Genomic DNA, 15,039 nt, shown 5'->3' on the forward strand with positions numbered 1-15,039 from the left:
AAAGGAAAGAAAAGATGGCATTGACAAGAATCATTCAGAAGATTTCTTGTGGCCAGAAGAAAGAAAATTGTTGCATCATTTTATGCTCACTCAAGAGAAGGGTTTTGCTTGGACAGCAGAAGAAGGAGGAAATTTCAGAACTGATTTCTTCCCTCCTGTAAAGTTTCCAGTATTGCCTCATACTCCTTGGGTAGAAAGGAATATTCCTATACCTCCTGGCATTTATGAAGAAGTGTGTAACATTTTGAAAGATAAGATAGCAGCTGGTGTTTACGAACCCACTACTTCCTCTTATCGGTCCAGATGGTTTATGGTTTTAAAGAAAGATGGAAAAAGCCTTCGCTTAGTTCATAGTCTTGAGGCTTTGAACCGAGTTACGATTCAACACTCAGGTATTCCGCCGGGAACTGCAGAAATCGCTTCTAGCTTTTCAGGAAGGGCATGTTTAGGCATGTTGGATATTTGGGTTGGATATGATGAAAGGTTAATAGATGAGAAGTCTAGGGACTATACTACATTCCAGACTCCTTTTGGTCCCTATCGATTGGTTAAATTGCCAATGGGTTGGACTAATTCTGTACCTATCTTTCATGAAGATGTTTCATATATCTTTAGAGATGAAATACCTCATGTAACAAGACCATATATCGATGATGTTCCTATCAGAGGACCAGCCACAAGATATGAAACTTCAGATGGTTCATTTGAAACCATCCAAGAAAATAAAGGAATAAGAAGATTTGTATGGGAACATTTTCAGAATGTAAATCGGATAGTTCAGCGCATGAAGTATGTTGGAGGGACCTTTTCAGGACCAAAAGCGTACTTATGTGTATCAGAGGGTTTAGTAGTAGGACACAGAGTGTCCTATGAAGGAGAAAAACCAGTAGAAAAGTTAGCAGAAGTGATCCTGTCTTGGGACCCAGCTAACTTTGAGAATAAAACGCATATCAAGTCTTTCTTGGGCACTGCTGGACAGATGCGGATGTTCATTAAAGACTATGCAAAGATCACTAGGCCGTTGACTAGATTGACAGCGGCGAATGTACCATTTGTCATTGGTGAAGAACAGATTGTTGCAGTTCGCAAAATACAAGAAGGTATTAAGAACGCTCCTGCTCTTAGACCAATTGACTATCTGAACCCAAGTGGAATCACACTAGCAGTGGATACTTCATGGCATGCTGTGGGATTTTATTTGTATCAAGTAGATGAAGAAAATCCTAAGAGGAAGTTCTTCAATTATTTCGGTTCAATTACTCTCAATGAGAGGGAAGCTAGGTTTTCCCAACCAAAGAGAGAACTGTATGGTTTGATGATGGCACTTAGAGCTACCAAATATCAGACCTTTGGTTGCAGGAATTTAATGGTTGAAACTGATGCTAGTTACATTAAGGGAATGTTGGACAATCCCAGCAGTGGCCCAAATGCTAGTATCAACTGTTGGATAGAAGAAATAAGACTTTGGAAATTTACCTTAGTACATATTAAAGGTCTGGTTCATGGACCAGATGGATTGTCAAGACTGCCTCCGGGTGGTGGATCTACTGAGAGACCAGAAGGCTGGGAAGACTTCTTAGTAGAGGATGATAGAAAACCTGTTAACTTTTGAATGGGAGAAGGACAAACTGAGTCTCCCTTCAATTTCGAAAATTTCAGAGATGCTATTGATCCTAGATCAGGCTATTTGACTGAGGTTGTTAATACCTCTGGATTAGCAAAGGATGTAGAGGATTTTGAAGAAGAACTTCAAGAAGTTCGTGATGAAGACAGACTATGGAAATATTATTTCGAGTCTGCGCTCCCCAAGAAAGGAAAAGTGGTGAATAGCTTTTCGCTTAACGAAGTGTTAGTTATTCCACTGGATATTGATGCGGATTGGTCAAGAGACCATCCATATGATGAACTTCACCGAAGTTCAGAAGGATTGAAACAAGATGAAGAAATACCAAAGATTATTCATTGGTTGAGAGACTCTAACTCAGATGTAACATCGGAAATGAGTAGCTCAGAAAAGACGAATTTTATAAGAAGAGCTTTAAAGTTCTTCTTAGATGATGAAGGCAGATTATACCGTAAGCCCTTAGATGATTCAAGTAACCATCAGTTGTTTGTACCAAAGGAAAAGAGAATGTGGATGTTGATGGCAGCTCATGATAACCTTGGACATAAAGGAATGTTTGCTACTAAAGCGCTTATTGAAAAATGCTTTTGGTGGCCACACTTCGAAGAAGATGTTGATTGGTTCGTAAAATCATGTCAGCCTTGTCAGGATAGAAGATTGGACCTCTTAAGGATCCCTCCTGTCCTCACACACACCCCTTCACTATTCCAGAAGATTCATATTGATGTCATTAAAATGACACCAGCTAGTAGAGGTTGCAAAAACATCGTCCACGGACGTTGCGCCTTATCAAATTGGTCAGAAGCAAGGGCCATTGCTAGTGAGAATACAAGACAACTTGTGGAATGGTTCTTTGATGATATCTTATGCAGGTGGGGAACACCGGAGGAAATCATTACAGATAATGCTCCTCAGATGATTGCCCTAACCAACTGGTTGCGTGATAAGTATGGTGTTCATGGAATTCGAATTTTGCCATACAACTCACAAGCCAACGGAAAGATTGAAAGAGCACACTTTGACCTGAGACAGGCCTTAGCGAAAGCGACAAGCGGAAATTTGAACCACTGGTATTACTTCTTGAAGCACATTTTGTGGGCAGATAGAATAACTACTAGAAAAACGTTAGGATGTTCACCATACTTCTTTGTATTGGGGGTGGAACCTATATTGCCACTTGATATTGTAGAAGCTACTTGGCTTGTAAAAATGCCGGAAAGAGTGTGGACCAGAGAAAAACTCATTGGGTATCGTGCGCAAGCGCTCGCTAAGCACCGTACTCATGTTCAAGAAATGGTAGAAAGGATAACAGAAAATAAAAGGAAGAACTTGAGGAAATTCGAACGAGATTATATGCATACCATTAAGCCATATGATTTTAAACCGGGTACGCTTGTACAAGTTCGAAATACTCAAATAGAAAAGAACTTAGATAGAAAGATGTTCCCAAGGTACTTTGGACCATGCATAGTCATAAGAAGAACCAAGGGAGGATCATATATCTTGGCTGAGATGGATGGTACACTCATGAGGGGAAAATATGGCGCTTTCAGAGTGCTCCCACATGTTACACGCTATCAACCCATTGAATTACCAGAAAATATAGACAAACTTATTCATATGTTGAAAGACAAGTTGGATCAGCTTGTAGAAGAAGAAGAAGAAGAAGAAGTCGATTATGGACCTGAAAAGGATTATATCTTTGATAGGGTCCCCAACTTATGAATAAACGAAGAACAATTAGACTTTGCTGAAGTCTGAGAAATCGAACGGTTTTAGTTGGATCGACAAACGGATCAGATTTATGGGCGCATCAAGCGCTACTAACACAAGTACAAAAGTGTCCGACTAAATGTATGGAAGTTTTGTATTTTATAAGGAAAAGAAAGGAATATTGTGAAGAGATCTAGGCAGAAACATATCCTCCCTTGGAAGAGGAAGCTACAGACTCTTTAGCCTTGCCTTTGTTGGTGAGGTCCTCTACAATGGACTCAGTATCCATGGAATCGTCAATACCTAACTTCCCAAGACGATGATTGTTGATCTCTTTGAGCTGATCAAGGCTAGACTTGTACTGGCTATGAGCATGCAAAATGGTGTGCTGAAGGGTGAGGATCTCAGTCCTCAAGAAGTTGGCAACGGATAGGAGCTGTTCAGGATCGTATTTGGACATGTGTCACAGATTTCACTGTCTTATCCCTACCTAACATTTATCTTATCTGTGCCATGTGTTTATCTTATCATATCACTAGATATTCCAAAGATGGAGTGGACCATTGGACTTGTTCTAGACCATTCTAGACACTTCAGATTGTAGATCAGATCCAGGAGGAATTATGTTAGATCTAGATCGCACTAGTAACAGCCTTGGCAGGCTAGATGTCTAGATGTTGATCCTTGTTGCCAAGCATGCTTGAGCAACCCAGAGTACTATATATTTACTCAGTGTTACCCACTGCACCATATGGTTTCCCAGGCTTCACCATGTGGTTTCCCAGGCTTCACCATGTGGTTTCCCAGGATTACCCAGTGTACCATATGGTTTCTCAGATTGTTGCTAAGGAATCATTGTTCTGGAATATACCTGAAGTATTCCAATCAGACAATTACCAAGCACACCATGTGCTACTATTCAAATAGAGTATTAGAGGTCTTAGTATAGTATCTGGGGTCCTAGATAGAATTCATGTATATAAGCTAGACAGTCTGAGCCTTAGAGCCTCAGACTTAACAACATCTTTTGTCTTCATACAACATCTCTGTGCTCTCCATCTAAGCTTCACTACTGATCTCCTTCTACCACTCCACTACAACACATCAAGAAACTAGGTGAGTTGCAGATTTGTGATAACATGTTGGTGAAGGGCAACAACCCTGCAATGTGAAGGACTCGAGCATGACCCCCCTCGTGGATGCGAAGTTGTTCTTCACTGAAGTTAGAAAGATAGAAAAAAAAACTTGACAAGATTAGCGATGTACCAGGGGTTTCCTCGGTCGTGTTAACGATAGGAGTACTCAAACGAGCCCTCTTGTGGTTAGAGACCGGTGGGACAGAAATTCCATTAGGACCAGACTATAGCAGAAATTAATAAAAGAATATCGCGAAGTCAATACTTACTTTCTTGCTCTTGGTGATAGTCATTTGTTGAAGGGTCTTGTATTTGCCAGACACCTTCGCTTGCTTGGCCTTGAGTGGTGCATGGATAGAGGCACTGACGCCTTCGGACTTGAACTTGTCAATAAGAAAGTAATATAATGAAAGATTAAAGAACATACTTTGGCGAGGACAGGAGCATCGACAATGATCTCCATGTCATTGTCAGACTCGACGAAAGCATTGGACTTCTAAAAGAAAGGAATAACATAGTCTGCAGCAAAGTCAATAAAAGACTTACCACGAGAGGTTTGGTGGGCTTCGCCTTGTTGTGGAGTTTCTCCTTGGCCTTCTGGCGGAGTTTCTCTTCGTGCTGGTCGCGAGAAACAAGGGCTTCGGCGATAAAAGCTTCATGAGCAGCATAAGATGGAATAGTCGGAACTCCAGGCACAGCCTGAAGTTTCTCGAGTAAGGCAAAGCACTTCTGAACGAAGTCTAACGCTTCGGGATCCTTGCCAATGTGATGGTGCGACATGGAAGTAGACTGCAGCAAAGTTAGCGATTATCGCAGGAAATGGAAAAGTCGATAACATACCAAGCGGCTGGCGATAGAGCGAGCTCCGGCTTCGGCCAGGAAGTGACTCTTGCTATTGAGAAGGTCCTCCATTTGTTTGAGGAACCCTGGCTGGTCGTGAAGGAACTCCGCGCGTCCACTCCAGTTGGGAATCTTGTTAGACATGTTAAACGATGGAAAGAAGGAAAGATTGTTTGATAAGGATGTCCAGAATTTGAGGGACCCTTTTATACGTTCTTGGAGTCAACAGGGGTTGACATTTCTTTTGTTAGGGGGAGAGGACTCCAATTTTTCTGTGATATGTTAAATTTTGGATGCGGATAAATTCGTGAAGTTGCCTCGACAACCTAAGCATGGAATGGAACTACGCTGAAATTCGTGAAGTTGCCTCAGCGACCCAAGAATGTAATGGAAATACTGTGTAGGGAACAGGAATGGAATGTTGGTTGCTTTATGCATTTTCAAATTTCAGACACTTGCTACACTTTAACAAAGGATTGGGATATGATAGATAGGGTCTACAGTTCTAGGGCGAGCTGGTAATTTGAAATACTACATTGAAACCCGTCTATCATCCCCTACGGAAAGATCAGAGTAAATTTCGGAGACTTCAGTAAAGTCTTGGAGAACTCACCTCTTCGGGAGTATAATTTATACTTCCTGGAAAAGAGTACCTAGCAGTGTTAGGCTTGAAGGAATAGAACCCATAGTACCCATGTTCAGGTAAATAAAGAGCGGAATCGGGGACTAAAGGAAGAAAGAAGTTAACTTCATACGCCCAAGCTTCAATGACTCCGGGTATAGAAGCAACTTCGAGCTTAAGGAATCCAACTCTAGCCATCGTATTGCCGAGTCGATTAAACACCTTGCATGAAGTCGGATGGAATCGATGATTATTGAGTGGACCGTGATAAATACGGCCTTGAGCAGGATCGAATAAAAGGATAAATTGGAGGTATGGTCCGTTGTGGCGGATAGCTACTAAGAACTGAAGTTGTATAGCCAACTCAGCTTCTCGCTCAGTAGAAAGAGGAATCCATTGCACAATGTGATTGTCATCCTGGAAATAAGGAGGACCCCCAATTGGAGGAATAAAATTGGCGGGATATGCGTCTTCAGCGAAGTTAGTGAAATCTTGGATATAAGATAGGAAAACTCACAATGAGCTAGCATGGCATATAATTGTTGAATAGCCAACCTCATGATAGAAGGAAAGATAGTGTAAAGAAAGGATTTGATCATGGTAACCTCACCTGGAGACTTCGGCGAAGTTCAGAATAAAGGGGTATTTTATCGGAATTTTCTAAAAAAAAAAAAAGTTAGAGGGAAATTTTCTTAATTTACTCCAGAAAGAAAGGAATACAACATTGTATTTTTATGCTGCAAAGCAGCAGGATGATAGGAATACAAAAGAGTTTTAAAGTGACTCTACCACTGTATACTGAAGTCCGACTACAAGTAGTCTACAAGATACGCAAGACAGATATATATAGGGCCCGTATAAAGCCAAGAAGTCCCGGTCTCCAAAGACCTCGGCAAAGTCCGATTGAGAGCAACTCTTTGCAAATTGGGTCAGGAAATAGAATAAAGGAAGAAAAGAATGGCTTACATTCGAGCGGAGAACCAAGAGGATCAGCTGAAGGACTTGGGGCATCAACAACCATAGGGTTGTTAACCTCTTCGTTGTCCTCAACTCCTCGAGAACGGTGGCGGAAGTGCTCTCGGCAACTCCAGGAAGTGCCGCAGCCAATCGTAAGTGAAGCGGGGAAAACTGTAAGCAAGGTCAGAATAAAGGAATAAGAAAAGATATTGGAACGTACCTCAGGACGACGAATAGAATATCCGCTCAAATCAACTGAAAAGGTTTCTTGAGTCTTGAGGTTCTGGAACACCGTTTGAGATCCTTGGACGGACACCTCGCAAAAGTCTTCGGCGAAGTTGAACTCCAAGGGCCATTCGAAAAGACAACCTAGACCGTGGATGGACTCCCTCAAGAGTTGAAGTCCCTCAGCATGTAGCTGAAGGTACTCCAACACAATTTTGGGGTTGGCGGCGATTTGACGAATTTCGGACTCCTTGTCCGTAATACTCTTTTGAGTAAGGGAAAGGGTGTCGGCAAGAGAACGGATAGTCGCGGAGAGTCGGTCTTGAGTCTCGAGAAGCCAGGTCAACTCGACCATGCGCTCGTGGAAGTCTAGAAAGAAAGAAAACTTAGAAAGAATAAGAAGGAAAAGATTGCTGAACTTACAACCAGGAGTGGGTGCACCCCAAGCTCGAACCTGATCCATCTGAGAAAAGGCCTCGTCTTGAGGGAGGATCCAGTCGCAAAGGTACCGATAAGTCTTGCAGCGGGCACATTTGTCAGACCAGCCTACATAGTTGCACTCCACGCGGGCGATAATGCATGTTAAGCATGAGATCCGCATCTCCTAGGAAAAGAATAAGTTAGAAAAAGGAACAAAAGAACACAAGAGAAAGCTTACCACTTTCATAGATCGCCCAGACTCCAAAATATCACGGAGGGAGAATGCTTCTCCACGAGGAACATCGAAGTGATAGGGAATTTCTAAGAAATTGAATTAGAATTCAGAAATAAGATAGGATGGATAAAACTTACCAATGGAGGACCGCGCTAACAGATGCTTGACATCATGCGACTCCTAAGAAAGTTGGTTAAGTAGGAAAGAATAAAAAAAGGAATAGGCAAGGACTTACCATGTCCGTACGCCGACGTTGGATATTCTTTTTGGCAGGCGGAGGGCTTATTGAAAAAGCCCAGCCTTTTCCCTTCTCGCTGACAGTATTCTTGGATGAAGCAGGAGGAGCCTTGGACAAACCAGCCTAAGAAAAGAAAATTAGACTAAAGAAAAGATTTAAACAGACTAAAGGATGACTTACCGTGGCACTGCGCGTGGTCGGACAACCTTCGACGGTCAGAGGAACTGAAGCAGATGGCTTTTCGTCGTCTTCGCGGATAGTCTGTAAAATAGAATAAGGAAAGGAACAAATAAATAGAGGAATGACTTACAGTGGATCGACGATAAGGAGCAGGTTTTGGAAGGGGTTTTGGGCGAGGCCGGTTCGGAATGATCACCTCTACCCTACCTCTGCCTCTGCCCTGCCCGGATCCTCGAGCCCGTCCTCGCGTTAGCCTAGTCATGGGCTACCGAAAAGGTTAGCACCAAGATTAGGAGAATATATGGAAAAGGATATGTACGACAGGGGGAGACGACCTTAGCTCATCCACTTCAGATTCGCCGGAATCGTCCTCTTCTCCGTCATCTTCAGCGGCATTGTCAACACCGTCTTCGGAAGCCGTTTCTGGCTCAGTTGTCGATGTCTAAAACAAAGAAAAGATTAGATATAAGATATAGGGAAAGATAAAAGAAAGAAAGAAGGAAACTTACCTTCTTTGCGGAAGAAGAAAGTCGAGTCTTCTTGACTGGCGGAACCGCTGTGATTTCGACTTTGGAACTTTCAGAAGGTGGAGGCCGAGCTTTCTTTGCTGAAAGTGAACGCCGTTGGGCGAGATCCAAGGAACGTCGATATTTGGGAGTCCAAGCTGGAGGACTGAATACCGCAAGAGGGGCTACTTCACTTAAGTAGTTTTCGTTGGGAGAAAGACGAAGATTGCAGGCCAGCTGAGAAGTTGGTTAGAAAAGAAAAGGAAAAGAATAGATCATATACGCACCAAATTGTAACTATCCCAGAGAGCAAGCTCATCTGCGGATAGAATCCAGGCATCAGGTTGGATCTCCGGAGGTGCAAGGCGGGAAACCGCAGCACAAAGACTGCCGACAGCAGTAGGGAATAATCGATGTGTATGTTTTGCGCGGAACTCATCCGCAATGCGATTCTGTAGAAGAAACATCAGATAGAATAAAAGGATGGAAGAAAATTGACTTACGAGGCCGCGTTCTTCAAACTGGAAGGCCGCCTTGATAAGAGCCTTGCGCTCGTCTTCGTTCTTGACAGGACGCGTTACTGCATCTTGAAAGCAGTGGTGGACGCGGTAAAGATCATTGTTGAACACTTCGATACCGTGATTGTTGAACTCCGTAAGCCCGGGAAGCAGAGACATGGCTAAGAAAGAGACAACGCGTTAGAGGTGAAGGAAAAAGTAAGGAAGGAAGTTAAACAAAACTTGCAAAAAGGGGGACATACATAAAAAGGGGGTTCAGCATATGCCGGATGACTTAGAAAAAGTGCGAGTTCCCTCTCGCGGAACCAAGTGGAGTGGGAATTTCCCTAAAAGGAAGACTTCTTGCTGTTTAATACATCGGACCCTTGATGGCTTAGATGTCAAATCAATAGCAGGAACAGATCATCTTGATAAGATGTAATAGATAAGAAAAAGGATAGATTAAAGGGTCCAGTACCCGCAAAATATGCATGAACTTCATAGAATTGCATACCAACCAGAAGGAACATTGCGGATTAAGGCAGAAAGATTGCGGATTGACTCCAATACACCTAAGACGGACTGGGGACAGTCCTTTCTTTTGTTAGGGGGAGATATCGCAATATAAATCGGAAAAGACCTTAAAGATGCATATTTATACAATTTTAACACTTATGAGTTATAAATTATGGGATTAATAGGACTAGAGTGAGCCCGCACTTCTAGTTAAAGCATGAGCCTCTACAAGAGACTTTATCCGTACAAAATGTACAAAATTAGGAAAGATGAGAGACTTCGCTGAAGTTCAGAAAACTGTACGAACTTCAGGAAGCAGCCATTTAAAAACCTTCGTTCTTGTATTGGAAGGCCTCCTCTTACTCCTGGAATGCTCATAGCAAACATAGGGATTTTATTATACACTTTATTGAAACTTCAACAAAGTCTGGTTGGATTGCTTGGATATATGGAATTCTCGGATATAGGATCCCAAACAAAGATAAAGGAAGGAACATCTGATTCTCACGAATGGAAAATGGAAAGAATAGGAATTTCTCGGAAAACCAAGGAAACACAGACTTCAGTGAAGTGCACGTGTTATTTGATCTCAAAAAGAGAAACCTTGGGGACAGGGCCTAGGATCGAGGCTAGATCTTCTCCAAAAAAGGCATAGAACAGGAACAGGAAGAATGGATACGCCTGAAACAGGGACTCGTTCCCTAGGAAAAACAGAAGAATGCAGATATGTCGGGTACTTCGGCGAAGTCAAGTCCCTACATCGCAACCAGGAAACAAGGAACAGATATTCAGTTTAATATTGGATTTGGCACTTCAGCACATAAAACTCTTGTATTATACCCGATTAAGCGAGTTTCTGTTTGACTGAAAGGGATTTCATTATTATTTACCAGTTTCACACACATTTTGGACTTTTACTATTATTTATTAGAAAAACCGTATATAAGGAGGGCAGGAAAGAGGGATTTTCCCCAGCAACCTACGAGAGGAGATGCAGTTCACCTATTAGGATTCGCTCGAGATTTGACCTTTGCCCCAGTCTTCACTGAAGTTGGTGTTCTGTGTTTGGAAGGATAGATTAGATTATTGCAATTGAATTTGGTATTGGCATATTGTCTTGGAATTGAACTCTGGATATTGAAGTCAATTTGGACTTATATTGAATTTGGATTGCTATTGTCTAGTTTGGATATTGAACTTGAAACCGAACTTCGGCGAAGACTTGTAAAGCTTTGTTGAAAAGTCAGATATTGAATTTTAGGATTTGTGAATCATATTGTCACTCTTGTAGTGAAAGAACCTTGATTGAAACTACTATAAAACCGAAGACCCCACACATTCGATCTTTCTTGGTGCCTCTTAGTGAAAACTAAAGCCTTAAGAATACCGACCTCCACCCCTTACACTTGTGTATACTCTTCTTGGTGTGGTTTTGGTTTGCGCACTTCGTGCTTGAGGTGTGTTTGCTAGCCATATTTAGTGGTGTTACACAGCGTTATTAGCGCTTCGCATTTGATCCATCTAGACTCGAGGTGTGTGATTGCATCATTGCTCGACGAACTGGGAACACTTGTCGTGATGTCGTCCCACTCTTCAGGAAAGGAATCAAGTAGGATGGAACAGAATTGAACATCAGACACGATAGCGCCGACATCACAAGCTTCTTTCCAGTAGTTCTGCATGTATCTGATATGCTCATTGAAGTCCTCTCCATTGAGCATCTTCTTGTTTCGGAGTTGCTTTTCCTTAATGGCTACGAGCTCTTCCGACTTGACATCAAACTCACGACACAACCCTATCCAGATGTTACTCGCTGACGTCGTGTGTTCGTTATCGATTCCTACGGTGACAGGGTCAATAGTGTTGGAGATGATGACGCTAGCAACGAAGCAATCCCTCGCTTTCCATTCTTTGAGTGAAGGTGTCATACTGTATAAAGGGGTAATAGGAGTGGGGGAAATATGAAGTGGAGGTTGCACAGGCGTGCTTGTACTAGTGATATCGGGGTCGGTAGCTGGTGTGGCTGGTGTAACAATAATTGGAGGAGCGGTCGGTTTAACGGTGGTACCATCAAGGTACCCACCCAATCCCTTTGCGCCGACCTGGAAGATAACTTCCCGTTTGAAGGCAATCCAGTTCTTTCGACCGGTCAAACGTTTCTCCTTGATGAAGACTGGGATTGATGGTGTTTGTGATGCTGACATTGTGTAGCTTGCACTAGGGCGACTGAGTTGAGGTATGTGATCTTTTTGTGATTAATCACTGAGCTCCAGGTCTCATAATCTGTTGTAGTCTGACTCAGTGTGATGAACGACAACCAATGTATTGTATATACCTGTTGTAGTCTGACTATATAACGAACAGTTAGAAAGACAATAACTAAGGAAAAATACTAGGGCTCACCTCAGTGTGATGAACGACAACTGAGGGAGCCCAAATGACGAGAAAAAGTATATAAGGAAAAGTTAAGGAAAATAGGGGCGACCAAACTAGTAGCGATAGAAACCGGAACTATAACATAGGGGCTGGAATGGAGGGCAAAGTACTAACCTCAACATATCTCATCTGTCAAATACCTCCAAACTGAGCACATATGGAAAACGGCTGTCACATCCGAGCCAAGGACAATGTGCCTTGGAAAGGTCTATGTCATTTTACGGGATATACCGAAATGTTACATCCGAACCGAGGACTCCGGGGAAGGTCCAGACCCTCAGAGCCCTGTTATGTCATTACAGGATATACCGGCGGATTGATGGGAGAGCAGCAGGCAGGCGGGAAAAAATAACAGAGGGCAGACTATAAGTCCATACGAAGTATTGCGAAGATATTGCGGTGCACAGTCCTTGACATTCAGCTATCCTACACAATAGGTCCACCCGGAGCTCAGGTATATTCTACAGAATACATGTTATGGGATTATCAGGTGACGAGAGAATCCGGGTAGTTTTGGATGCTCTAGAAAAGGATGGGATGGACCTTGCAATTTTTTTGGACTTACTCAGTTGGGGAGATGACTCTTGCACTCAAGTTGCTCGAAGCGTTCAGCCTAGCATAAAAGCATCAAAACCATTGTAACATGAAGTTAAAATAAGTTTACCTGTTCTTCTTGAAGGGCCTTCAAACAGGAAATAATAATGGCAATCTTTTCACAATTTTCGGATAGAAGGTGTGGAAGTGTGGAAGGTACTGTCTTTCCTGAGCCAGTACCCGCAATGGCGACATGAGAAGTAATGCCCCAGCAACGTCTAGTTGCCATTTATACGCGGAATTTCGTGTCAATTCTCCGTATCGATTGATGAGTGCTTGATGCGTTGCCTGGCAGTCGTATCCCGTCTCTGACGCGCTGTTTCTCGTGCTTGGTCGAGTCTTTTCTGAGATTGTAGTACCAGGCGAGGATGTCGTGAGGAGGTCATTGTAACAACATTCTCAGGAATTCAGAATGGACGAAAGGTTACGACCAATCGCGTTGGCGACGCACGGGAGGTTGTGACAGTTGTCACCGAGGGAGGGTAGCTGGCTCGAAACGCCAGACCTTCTAGAGAGTGCGCGTGCCCTGACGGTAACGTTAGTACAAACAAAAGACAAACAAGTTTATTTCACCATAAAAGGGAATTACACCGCCACTCTACTAGAAGGTCTGGCTCGAGACTACCCGGGTACCAGACTACAACCATGTCCAAACTTCCTGAAACCTTCGCACCGACATTAAAGACAATCAATGAAAGGCTCAGTGCCGATTCGCTGAGTGCTTACAATGTTTGCCTCAAATTAGAAGGCGAAGTCAGCCAGAAGGACGTCAAATACGCAAGAGTGCTCGGATACATGGTCCTCTATCCTCCCTCTTCTAACGCTCTTGCAAAGATTTTGGAAGAAATCCACTCCTGCGGGGGCGAAAAAGCTACGTTAGTCAAGCTCGGAAAATTTTATGTGGATTACTACATTCAGGGCTGTACGTCTATCAAAACGAGCACCTACCGAAATCACTTGGCCTGAACATACGCATATAGTCAAAAAACACAAAACGAAAACACCAGCTTCTTCGGAACATGCCAGTCGTCCTTCATTCGATAAGGACAAGGACGCTCTACTGGCCGTGCTGAAGGAGGCTCCTCAAGACCGAAGAACCGCAAAGAAACAAGTAAGTATTTCCTAGCGCTCGAGTGGCCACGATCTCAGTTGCCTTTATATAGGCTCTCATTCGTGATGGTTATAGGTGTGTGGTAACTGGGAAGTACCACGTAGAAATACCGGCAAGCTTCGAGGTCGACAAAGAGGATAAGAGCCTAGTAGGCACAGCCTTCACACAATGTGCACATATTGTACCCGAAGCGACGTACTTCGACATCTCTGATAAAGTGTCCCAGGCCAAGAAGGTATGTTTGTACGCTTTTTTTGTTGACCCTACTCAGTATCTCTTAGAGAGACTACTCTGCCTCATTGCTCGCTGTGTTGCACCGATTTGGCTATAACGTCGAGAATATCAATGGCTCCAAAGTACATTCGCTGTACAACGTAATGACGCTGGAACTCAATGTCCATGATGCTTTTGATCGTCTATATTTGTGGTTAGAGGCAACTGTGAGTAATACCAGTCGCATTGAACTTCTGGCGGCCTATTGATTCGGTGACGCATATGCATATCCAGGAAATCGAGAACTGCTATAATGTCGTGAACGTCATTGGATTTACCTTGCCCGAGAAGATCACATTCACGCGCCCTGCCATCCTTAGTCCCGGCTTTCACAAGGAATCTCCGTTCCCCTCCCCCGAACTGCTTGCTCTGCATGCATCATGTGCCAAAGTTGCCCATCTTTCAGGAGCAGGTGAATACCTTGATGAGCTGGATGAGGATCTAGATGAAATGCCAGTGTTGGCAGCTGATGGAAGGTCGTCTGATGTATTGGACCATGCGCTTTTGCGTTCGTTGAGCTTTATGCCATCCCTTGTCGACGTCGAAGTGTGAATGGACCCTTTCCTCGTCTGAGTGCCATCGGCATCCACAGTCTACGTCTTCTTCTAGTACCACCATGCCCCCCGTTAGAACGCACGTTCAGCACCTCGTCTTATCACATAGAAACGTCAGTGTCAATCACAAAAACTTTTTGCGTATGTGTGCCCTAGAAAGATTACTCAAACAGGTCAAATTCATGCTGTATTCATGTCCTCTCTTAAATCAATTTTTACGATGTTCGAGTTGTTACAAAAAATAGTCCATCCCTCGTACGGCATAGCATTGTCGAGTCAATTTCCAGGTGGAAGAGGGCATGAGGATGTTCTGTTCTTTTCCTCATTCGCTTCTCCGAAAATATCATCCCTCAGGTTTCGCA

The 15,039-nt window shown here is 43.2% G+C and overlaps 2 protein-coding genes across 2 annotated transcripts; one reads left to right on the forward strand and one right to left on the reverse strand.

Moving 5' to 3' along the window:
- Window positions 1-6,755: 6,755 nt before the first annotated feature.
- On the reverse strand, window positions 6,756-9,373 carry E1B28_003220 (uncharacterized protein; the record flags this gene model as incomplete). Its single annotated transcript, XM_043160190.1, has 11 exons — window positions 6,756-7,486; window positions 7,541-7,721; window positions 7,776-7,858; window positions 7,910-7,952; window positions 8,008-8,133; window positions 8,191-8,271; window positions 8,321-8,455; window positions 8,510-8,632; window positions 8,700-8,933; window positions 8,984-9,148; window positions 9,200-9,373. 11 exons carry the CDS (start codon window positions 9,371-9,373, stop codon window positions 6,756-6,758), a joined length of 2,076 nt encoding a protein of 691 aa, XP_043002146.1.
- Window positions 9,374-13,351: 3,978 nt separating this feature from the next.
- E1B28_003221 (uncharacterized protein) lies at window positions 13,352-14,881 on the forward strand. Its single transcript, XM_043160191.1, has 5 exons — window positions 13,352-13,661; window positions 13,720-13,850; window positions 13,903-14,085; window positions 14,132-14,290; window positions 14,358-14,881. The coding sequence occupies exons 1-5, from the start codon at window positions 13,385-13,387 to the stop codon at window positions 14,673-14,675; spliced, it is 1,068 nt and encodes a 355-aa protein (XP_043002147.1). The 5' UTR covers window positions 13,352-13,384; the 3' UTR covers window positions 14,676-14,881.
- The last annotated feature ends 158 nt before the right edge of the window (window positions 14,882-15,039 follow it).

The sequence above is a fragment of the Marasmius oreades genome, chromosome 11 (assembly GCF_018924745.1).
Source record: "Marasmius oreades isolate 03SP1 chromosome 11, whole genome shotgun sequence".
NCBI classification, from domain to species: Eukaryota; Fungi; Basidiomycota; class Agaricomycetes; order Agaricales; family Marasmiaceae; genus Marasmius; species Marasmius oreades.